Below are 10,982 nucleotides of genomic sequence, written 5' to 3'. Positions count from 1 at the left end.
AAATCCCCCCCGCGGGTGTGCGGGGCGGGAGGGTGTAGGTGGGAGGGGGGGAGGGGGGTATGGGGGGGGGGGGGGGAGAGGAGGTCGGCCTTATTATTTGTCACACAGTAAGATGTGGATGTTTGAACAATGTCCGCTGTTTGAGGGGATGCAGTGGGTTTCCTCTTGGCTATAAAGCGGCCGGATCAGGTTCCTGTTGTGATAATCAGCTCCTGTTCCAGGGATCACATCGGTCTGGAGGAGCGTGTAGCGCCGCAGAGGTCAGTCAGTGGACAGGACTTGGAATGTAATATCACGGATGGTGAGCCTCGACATTTAGCCGTGCTCGGTCCCACTTTCTGAGCTCCCGTTGACATGAGATGAAGATTGGCTCCGGTTCTCCAGAGAGGGGTTGTTTTTCCTATGAACTTCGCTGTGTAAACACCAGTCCAGCCCCTGCACTCTGGAACATCTCACTCCTCTAGTCATATGTCATATGTCCGCCCCACACACACTCACACACTCACACACACACACACACAAAGACAAGTGAAGTTTGGTTTCAACATCGCAGTATTCCTCTTAAGTCAGTTACTGTGACTTCTTTCCACACTGCGCCACGGTTTTATAATTTCATTTAATCGCCATTCTATCACTGTGAGATTGACTTTGAACTTATTTAGCAAACCGGTACTATTTTGTATAATTCTGTGATAAATCTGAGCACAAACAAACACAGGGTAATAAATGTGCTTCAGCATGGATTATGCTAATGACACACGACTTCATATTTCTGAGTCAACACATCACTGCCATTTGCTACGTGCGGTAGCGTTCATAATACCACCGGGCGGCGAGTCAGAATTACCTTCAACTTAACGCAGAAAAGGTTGCAAAAATACAAGATTGGAGATTTCCACTCTAATTTAAGACTATTGAGTTTTCAAGTTTAAAGTTTTCTTTCTGTTTTTCAGATATAGTTTATTTTTTTTTTATTTTTTTTTTATCTTTATCTGTGAGGCATGCGTTTTTATCTTTGCCCAAACCTAATTTTACACCTTGACAAGGCAGAGAACCAACATCACCGCTTCCTATCGCTTAGAAGTGACGGAGTAAAATAGTTAGTCATAACTCATATAATGAGAGATGTTTTCTACTGCAGAGTCAATAACTGACTACGATAACCTGCAAAGGTTATGGCTGAAATGTGTGATTAAATAGTGCTGAGATGTCGTGAAACTCCCCCTTTGAACAAAATACTTATGTTGTTTTGAAGAACTGCAAAGCCAAACCATCTAACAGGATCCTAAGCTGTCCCTTATCCAACGTATTCGCGTGTAACCCTGTTGTTGAAGTTGAAGCTGCCGTATATTCAGTTGATATTTTGCATGCTTAAAATTATTTGAGGCAAATACGGAAAAGGGTATCTGCAGAGTAAATATAGCTGTGACTGATCCAGTTTTGTTTTTTTTGACTACATTTTCATTAAAAGTTGCACAGGTGTTTCATTTATTTGTACTTTAGTATTTTTCTGATCAGAAATCCCAAGTTGCTCGTTCACAGGGGCTGTGGGGGGCTGAAGGTGTTTCATGCTGAGCTGCTGGAAGGGAAGCGACGGGGAGGATGAAAAGCAGAAGTTAAGTGGCTTTCTTAGCGAGACATAAAAGTCTTTGTGCTATTCACACATGCCGAGTCTTTATTTAAAGATGGTCTGTCTTTAGATGAGCCACCCTGTAGCTTTTCGATAAACCCACACGGCTGAAACAAAAGTGACACAACTGGACAAACTTAAATAACCCTACGCTAAACTTGACGGCGTTTGTAATTTAGCGTTTTTGAATGAAATATAAGCCCCGAATTGACGACGGCAGAAAGTTAACCACAACAGGAAATAGTTGTTAGATTATTGGTTCATATCAAATATTGGCTTATTGTTTAGTCATTCTGAAACCAGCTTGAAATTAAGCAAAATGAAATCTCAATGTCTGATAATGATTTGGTGTAGAAAGAATTTCACAGCGTCCAAAACTTCAACATGCAGCAATCAGTTTATGGAGATGATGGCGTTTTCTCATAACAATTTTATAGCAGCTGCTAAAACGGCAGTAAAAATTTGACGTTCCCTCTCATTAATGGTGCCTCGTTGCTTTGTTTGCAACCAAGGAAAACAAGTGTTTGGGAATAGAATCAAATGACTAAGTGAAGAATGCCTAATCCATAATTAATTTCACTTATAATGAGTTCATTGGTGCAAAGATTGAACAGGAAGCAGTGGGAAACCTGACGCTTGACAACATAAAGGGTGCAGTGCGAGAGCCGCTTCCCCTCCAGGCAAGGCATGCTGTCTGTACAGTAAATGCAATAACACATGCAGCTTTTCACACTCGCATAATCCCAAGTAACAACACTCTCCTAACCTTTACATGCACAACCTGATGTCCGCCGTGTACACAAACGTGTGGGGTGATCACATACCTGACGACCTGTACGCATTTCTCATAAAGCTAAAATTGAAATCAGATATTTTACCCTCGTTCTGCTCTCACAGCAAACTGAATGCGAGATTAAGAAAAGTGGGTATTTTTCTGAAGGCAGCAGTGGTTTGTGGAGTCTGAACCCTTTGCATTTCAGTGGTGTGGTAAAGAGGTGTGTCTGCGTAGACTTGGCAGTCACTTTCTGCGGTCGGTGGGCCGAGTGTTTTTTGAGCGGTCGGTGGAGGGTTTTATGACTTGCCTTGTTTCTTGAGTTTTCCGTATCGAGAGGAGCGGCAACGGCGGGGAGTTTATGGTAGACTGGCTGGCATTAAGAGTCGCCTGTAGAAGATGATTGGTGGTGGATTTGTGCGCTTGAAGTGTGTTCTGATCTCGGCTCTGTGGGTGTTTCGTAATTACAGATGGCAGCACTGGGTCTCAGTTGTGGCGGTCCTATGTTACTGATTCATGTAGCTATTACATGAATCACTGCTGTCACAGAGCTTTTGGGCTGTTGTTGGAAAAGAGTAAAGTCTGAGTTTATTGATGTCTGTATTGTCTAATTGTCCAGGAGCCAGAACCGTTCCCTGCAGGCGTCTGTCAGGATTAAAAAGAAACCTAAAACTTGGAGAGAAAATCTGAAAAAAGTAAAATAAAAACGAGGGAAAAATCTCTGTCACGTTGTCCCTGTTCCATTGCATGTTTTTTCAGGCCTGAAAATACTTTTTCACCCCAATTAACAGAAATAGTTTTCAGTTTAATTTGTATCAATATTTTCTGAAGCCCATTTTGATGTATTGCATTAGAAAAGATGAGAAAAAGATGAAAATATTAGAATTCAAAACAACTTTTTCATTTTCTCAAAAAAAGGTTTTACGTGATGTTTTTTTTTCTTTTTGGCTTTTTCTGAAAAAGAGTTACTGCGCTAAACGGGAGATGGAAACTAATTTCTGATGTAGCAAACATTTATGTACCTCATGCGACTGATCATCTGCTTCCGCTGTCAGCATACATTAAAACATTAAAACTGTTTCTTTCTCTATGTCTCAACATGCAGCTTGCCCCATAATACACTCCATTATCAGTAAGCGCCATTCACTTTAGAGTCTAATTTTAGTTTTCAGTGACGTTTGAGTTTGAAGCTTCAATAGATGCTAAGCATTGATCCTTGGCATTTGATCTTTTCCATCTTCTGACAAAGTCTTTACAGATTTCCACATTTCAAAGGCAATGACACCATTCTGTTGACTCCTGCTCTGCTTGCCTTGAATATTGGATAATAGTCTTTCAATGGGATGCTATTTCAAGACCATCACTGAAAAACAGTGTTTGTTTCTTTTTACTATCATAAAACAAAAACAGAATAACACCAAGGTTCCCTTTTTTTAGCATCCTACATGAGTGATTTGCATGGTTAGCATTAGCTATCCTCATCGAACTCAAGTCGCTGCCGTTAATTTACGAAGTCCTTAACAAAATGGCTCCCATCTACTCCAAGGCGCTCGCAAATGTCACAACAGAGTCACTCTGACCACCACAGGATTGTCAGCCAGTAGTGCGTACATCACACTCAAGCAAATCCAGACTATTGTCTTGAATTTTATGAAGATCCAAAGGTCATTTCATGTGTTGTGAAATGTCCTACCATGCTCTACCAGAACAGAGGCATCCTAACGCTTGAAGTCCTGACTCTTCAGAAAGTATCTCCTACTCTTATGAATGCCCTAGTCTCTCTGCTGCACTCTGTCTTCACCTCCCTCCATTTCTACACTTTCACCCATTTCTGATAGTATTTCTACACTAATGCTATCAAACGATCCTTTGATGAGGATAGCTAATGCTAACCATGTAAATCACTCATATAGGATGCTGAAAAAGGGAACGTTGGTGTTATTCTGTTTTTTGTCACCATTGACAGAACCTGTCAAATTGTCTTTTTTTTTTTACTGTTAGCTTTGATATTCACTGCATTGTAGCCTCGTTTGGAAGCCGCTTTGAATAAAAAGTGTCTGCCAAATGCATAGACATCTGCAACTAATGAGCAACAAGCTATGTAGAATAGCTTTGTTCAGTTAAAATCAAGTGAATAACATTTATTACTTGGATGACTGTAGTTTATTGTCTTGGTTTGATTTACTTCATGGACTCTCTTGACACAGTTAATGTTTGATTCGCTCTCAAAATGGGTCAGAGGTCTTGAATGTGTGTCGAAAAGACAACCTTCATGTGCTTTTTGTGTCTTGTTGTTGACTGTGGTCAGCGGCGGTAGCCAGCAGCTGGGGCGTGGTGGACTCGCTGTGTATCTTGGCAGCGTTACAAGCCAGGCCTGGATTTTGTGATGTGGTTGATTGGGAGAGCATGTTGGGGAACTAAGAGACAGACTGTGTTTGTGCTGTAGGGGGGGGGACAAAAGAGGGAAAGGGGGGAAAAAGACAGGGTGTGTGTGTTTGTTAGGAGGGTGTGCCTGTTGGTTAGCCAGAAGGTGTATTTGTGTTATTGTGTCATTTGAAGGTGGAGACCACGGTCCCCTTTCCTGTAAGTAGTTAGAGTCTGGCCAGATGGAGAATCTTGGCTCAACAATGGGAAAGCAACACAACAAGTGAGCAGATATAACCAGTTTGAATGTTTTTACGTGAGCTAACGTGTGAGGGAGCAGTCTGTCCAACTGCTTAAATCTTTCTTCTTTTTTTTCTGTTCCTCATTTTGAGCTTATTTTTACGTGCTATAAGAGAAATTATTTTAAAACTGTGTGTGTGTGTGTGTGTGTGTGTGTGTGTGTGTGTGTGTGTGTGTGTGTGTCTGTGGTGTCCTGTGTGGTGTGGCCACTGAAGTGAACCAGACTGCGTTAACTATTGATGAGGGCAGGGTTTCCCTGTAACAGCCTCCCTCGCTCAGTTGACTTCTGATAGACGTTCTCATCTCATATCCGTGGAAAAGCTTTGTGGAAACACCTGAGCATGTTTGTGTGAACACTTGGATATGACTGAAAGGAAGATAAGATGCAGTTACTCCTTTGTGTTTCCGTCCACATTGACCAAGTTGCTTGACATGCGGCCTGGTCGTATTAGCATGCGTGCTAATGTGTGTGTGTGTGTTTGTTTCCCTGAACTTATGAAGTCCAAAAACTGCCAATCTTTTGCACTTCTGGGAGTCTGGGGACGTGTTTGCACTCTTTCCTCAAAGGTTATTGAAACTTTATGTGGATTAAAATTTGCTTTAGGAGTCATATTGCTTGAGATGTAGGCTGCGTACAGTAAGTGTGCACTTTTGGAGTTTTGGTTGTAAGTTTGTTTTTTTTTGTTTTGATTTTTTTAACCTTATTTCTACATTATTTTTTAATAGTTGATGTAAAATTATGATCTTGTAAAATTCCTCCTTAAGGTTCCGATTTTTAATATTTAATTTTGTCAAGGTATAAGAATACAAAGACAAAAATAGTTAATATTTAAAAAATAAAATAAAATAAATTTGCAAACAAAAGTTAGAAGAGCACATGTTGCATTTGTGTCTTGATGGATCTGTTAAATTGTTTTCTACAGTTTTTGGGGTATTCTTCTAATATATTTATAATTTATAGTTTTACTGAAACATGTTGTGTTCCTAACAGCTCCATAAAACAATGAAATGTTTATCACGAGCCTGCTTTGCTATTTAAAGCTTCTTTTTTCTTTTCTTTTCTTTTTTCTTTTTGGTGAGAAAATTTGATAGTGATGAATTTGAGAATTTAACATTTACCTTTAGTTCATCACAATAAGCACTTTCTTGGTTGAATTATGTTTGAGGTTCTTATTTTAACTCTTGTCTTGTACGTATTTCAGGGTTCAGTTCCTAATAAACCAGCAAATCATTGCCTAGCTGAGACAGATCTTGCAAAAATATGAGTACACAACCTTTACATTTCAAAGACTTATTATTATGTTGTATCTAAGCAGAATTTTGATTTTCTTTTTTTTTTTTTTTTTTTAAGTTTTCCAGTTCGGCTTCATCTTTCTTTAATGCATAATAAAACACTGGCATCTATCATGTCTGATTTTGTGAAGCTGAAAGCAGATTTAAATAGCTTTTAAAGCCAATAATGATCGAATAATTTAAGTATTAACACACTAAATATGACTTGGGCTGTACTTTATTTCTGCAACAGTTTCACACAATTGCATTTGTCTACAAACTGTAAATTGCTGAGTTAAAATCACCCACAGTTAAATGTATATTTTCCTTCTTGTTGCAGTTCCCAGAGTGTGGATTTTATGGCATCTATGACAAGATTTTGCTGTTCAAGCATGACATAACCTCCAACAATGTCCTGCAACGGGTCAAATCCACAAGTGACATTCAGGAGGGAGATCTGGTGGAAGTGGTGCTTTCAGGTGAGTCTTTCCCCAGCAACAGTGCAGCTCTCTTCCTGTCTTCCTGCCTGCTTCAGTTCACAACAGACGGCCTTATTTTACCGTCACACACACGTGGCTACTTTCTTCCTTTACTGTTTCAAACATCATCAGAGAGAAAATCAATCTGCTTTCCAATTTTTACTTGCACTTAATCTATCAAACATTTATGCTTTATGTTGAGTAACGCTGACATGACTTTTTTTTTTTCTTTCTCTAACACCCACAGCTGCCGCTCTGTTTAACTTTTGTCTCTTTTTAGCGGCAGCCACATTTGAGGATTTCCAGATTCGGCCCCATGCGCTCAACGTCCACTCGTACCGAGCCCCGGCCTTCTGCGATCACTGCGGAGAGATGCTGTTTGGACTGGTCAGACAAGGCCTGAAGTGTGATGGTGAGAAGCAGAGGATGCTACGATTATCAGAAAACGCATGCAATGGCACCTAAAGACATCTTTTCTGATGTCTTTGTGGGTTGTAAGTGATCTCTTACAACCCACAAATGTTCTTCTTCTCCTCCTTTCTGCTGCACTGTTTATTTCTACCTACCTTATTTTTTTGATCTTTGCATCCCCCTGCAGGATGTGGGCTGAACTACCACAAGCGCTGTGCATTCAGCATACCCAATAACTGCAGTGGAGCACGCAAGCGGCGGCTGTCCACCACCTCTCTGAGCAGCAGTCAGTCCCTGCGTCTCTCCACCAGCGAGTCGGTCTACAGCGTGGGGACAGCCTCCACCTGCTCCGAAGAAACCAGTTTAATTCGCTCTCACACACAAATGGTAATTCATGCACAGGGCGCTGCGGTGTATGTCAGTTTGATAATTGAAACTCGGATAAATAAATAAAGCAAGACCGTCTCTCCAAATAACCTTCGGCTAGTTGATCATTTTGCATCAGTACGGTGGTTTTGTAGCTGATAATATTCATTGAATTACTAATTAAAAAAAACATATTTTTTGACAATGGAGACATTTTTACTCAGGCATGTTTGCTCTAAACATGTTTGCTCTAAATGTTTTTGTGACAAAGGCATGCAGCTTTGGAGGTTTCCAGATATCCATCTAAAAACCTCCAAAATACCTTGCAGAACTACATTCCACACATAGCTGTCAACAAGCACAGCAATTTTACACAAACGGCAACACAGTTTAAAGCAAACGACTTTTTAAATGTAGATGTAAAGAAAAACATTTTCTTATCAGTTTCTGATCTATCGAAATGTTGTCTGGGGACTTTCATGGGTTTGGGATCATCACTTGACTCCCCAACTATCAACTGGCTCACACTCATCATGCTGCTGTTGTGTAATATTTCTGGACAGCTACATGCAATTGTTTTGGGTAAAGAAACACTCAGAGATCCGTTTTAGCTGCAAACGTTGCAGTGATACATCTGTTGATATCTGCTAACCGCAGTGTTTTCCACTCGACATGATGCATATATGCAGAGATTCATTATGCAACAATGTTTTTAGAAAGGATGTAAAGCATTTGTGTTTAATTTTCTAATCGTTACATTAACACTAAAACATTGACTGTATTCAAACTTACAAATGCAATGTTTCTGAAGCATTACTGCCACGAAGAAAGAAGAAATATATTACCCCTCTGTATTTCATGAAGTTGAGGAATGAAGCTTATTTATGCCTTCCATTTTTAATCTGAAACTTTATTGTCCAACTTTGAAGTTGTCGAGATAGAAATATCAAATTCAATCGGAATGGCACGGATTTGAAAACTGTTTATTTACACCTCTGACAATTTGTGTCTCATTAAATACAGAATTGCTACGACATGTCCAATACAGCAATGATGATAAAACTTATGTTGAAGCAACACTTTCCTTTCTCCTTTGATGATTATTTGCAATTGTCCCACACTATTTGTAATATTTATTAAGAGCCTTAGTCCCTGTACATATCAATCAGCTTATATCTTTCTTCTTTTTGTTTTTTACTTTAAAGTTGACTTCGATGTAATTCACATATCCAGATTCCAACTTTATACATAAGGCGAAATAATGCAACACTTAAAGTAGCAAGTAAAATTTTATTGTTTTTTTTTTTTTTTTTTCATACCGGGAAATGCTGAGGATACACTGGGCAATTTAATTAACTATTTGGTTTAGTTTCATATGTAGTTTAATATGTAATGAAAACATATAACCAAAAGTAGATAATTATATTCTTTATTCTCTTTAAGCTAAATCACCTTCAATATTACAGTTTTTTTCCCCCTTCTCTATCTTCCAAGCCACGGACTCCCAGTGAGGCGCGGCGCTTCTACACAGGCCGGCCTGTTCATCTGGACAAGATCCTGATGACGAAGGTGAAGGTGCCCCACACATTTGCTATTCACTCGTACACACGGCCAACGGTGTGCCAGTACTGCAAGAGACTTCTCCGAGGATTGTTCAGGCAGGGCCTACAGTGCAAAGGTGAGCACAGATGAACAGGAATGTGTTTTTAAATCACTTCTGTGAAATAAAATATTAAATAGTTATTTAATGTTTTATAGCTCCGTTGAAATGAACCTTTCCTTGTATTCCTCCTAGACTGTAAATTCAATTGTCATAAACGCTGTGCATACAAGGTTCCTAATGATTGCCTCGGGGAGACCATTGGAGGTGAGCAGACATAAGTTCTACGTCTAATGCATTTACATGGCTGCGTTGTGTGTAAGCTGCATGGATTTGATGAAAACGTGCATGTTTCCTTTGTTAGAACTAATATAACCATGTTACATATCTTAAATATTCCAAATGACATATTGTCTAATAATACTAAAACTCACTGGCCCTAATGTTTTTATCTCTTCAGACAACAGAAGTAACTGTGGTAAGTATAATCAGTGCTCGAATGCATGCAAGCATGAGGCCTGGTCGTTGCTTTCCTGCTCTATTTCGCTCGATTCAGATCTCGCTTACAGCTCTGTGCGAAGCAAAGCGGAGAACAAGGTGCTGGTTTTTATCAGGCTGGTAAAGATGTGCTTGCTCTTAAAATTCAGCTGAACAGTCTTTTTACTATTTCTGAGTGCCAGTGGTACCGTATTTTTTGGATTATAAGCCGCTACTCCCCCCCCACACACACTTTGAACCAAGCAGCTAACAGCCCGGTGCGGCTTTCCTGTGGATTTTTCTTCAACCACCAGGGGGCGCTTTAGCAGGAAGTGAATCAAAATTGGAAATCAAAGAAGAAAGTGCTAATTTTCATTTAGAACAAGCACATGCTAGCAGCAGGCACGACAGAGAAATTTCTTCAAACTCATATGATGCAGCTTTTAAGTTGAAGGTTATCGATCTGACAGTACAGATCGATAGCCGCTGCACGTAAGATCAGCGTGAACGAATCCTTGGTTCGGTGTTGGAGACAGAGGGTTGCGTCTTTAGTAGCAGATTTATTGCAGCCCTCTGCTGCGTCCTTGTGAAAAACCGAGAGCGGCGGAGATACCAGCGGCTTATAGCCTGGTGCGGCTTGTGTAGTTTTACATTTCCAGTTTTTTTATTTTAATTTTAAACACTTTGTGGGTGCGGCTTATAGTCCAGAAAATACGGTACTAATTGTAATGGCAGAGAAGTAGCAAACAGTGGTGGCTTTCATTGTATTTTGAATAGATTTGTTTTAATTAAGTTCAACTCAGACCCTCTCTCCTCTTTGCTCTTGCACTAGACATGCTGAGTCCCAGCGCCGACACCGAAGTGCCCATGGACTTCAGCAGTGAGTACGACACCTCGGACAAGTCTTCAATGGATGACTCGGATGAGGCCTGCAGCATCCCCGGGTCCTTTTCTCCAGACAACAACCAGGATGGGACAGGTGGAGACCAAAGGTACGAGGAGATTTTAGACGACTGCTTTCCAAACTATTGTTACTTACTTACAAACCTTTGGCACAATAAGCAAAGTAGTGAAATTACTCAGAGGTCACAAAAATGTTGTATTTTATATTGAAAAAATGTTGTATTTTATATTGAAACATATATGTTTCAATATAAAATATATATATACACTTTATATATATATATATATATATATATATATATATGTTTCAATATAAAATACAACATTTTTGTGACCTCTGAGTAATTTCACTACTTTGCTTATTGTGCCTATATATATATATATATATATATATATATATATATATAT

The 10,982-nt window shown here is 39.7% G+C and overlaps 1 protein-coding gene across 2 annotated transcripts in view; it reads left to right on the top strand.

Moving 5' to 3' along the window:
- The window catches only part of prkd2 (protein kinase D2), a 51,961-nt gene that overhangs the window by 26,588 nt on the left and 14,391 nt on the right, over positions 1-10,982 (top strand). Inside the window, exons 2-8 of one of the 2 annotated variants that reach the window (XM_015042899.1) lie at positions 6,679-6,817; positions 7,098-7,229; positions 7,416-7,615; positions 9,089-9,272; positions 9,390-9,461; positions 9,655-9,672; positions 10,504-10,663. In XM_015042899.1, the coding sequence (XP_014898385.1) occupies positions 6,679-6,817; positions 7,098-7,229; positions 7,416-7,615; positions 9,089-9,272; positions 9,390-9,461; positions 9,655-9,672; positions 10,504-10,663 (905 nt within the window). The remainder of the gene's footprint in view (positions 1-6,678; positions 6,818-7,097; positions 7,230-7,415; positions 7,616-9,088; positions 9,273-9,389; positions 9,462-9,654; positions 9,673-10,503; positions 10,664-10,982) is intronic. The other variant, XM_015042900.1, reaches the window with a different exon arrangement.

The sequence above is a fragment of the Poecilia latipinna genome, unplaced genomic scaffold (genome assembly GCF_001443285.1).
Source record: "Poecilia latipinna isolate Pla-1442-1.1 unplaced genomic scaffold, P_latipinna-1.0 Scaffold607, whole genome shotgun sequence".
Lineage (NCBI taxonomy): Eukaryota > Metazoa > Chordata > Actinopteri > Cyprinodontiformes > Poeciliidae > Poecilia > Poecilia latipinna.
Note: the sequence above shows the minus strand (reverse complement) of the source record. Positions and strands in the feature narration are given on the sequence as shown.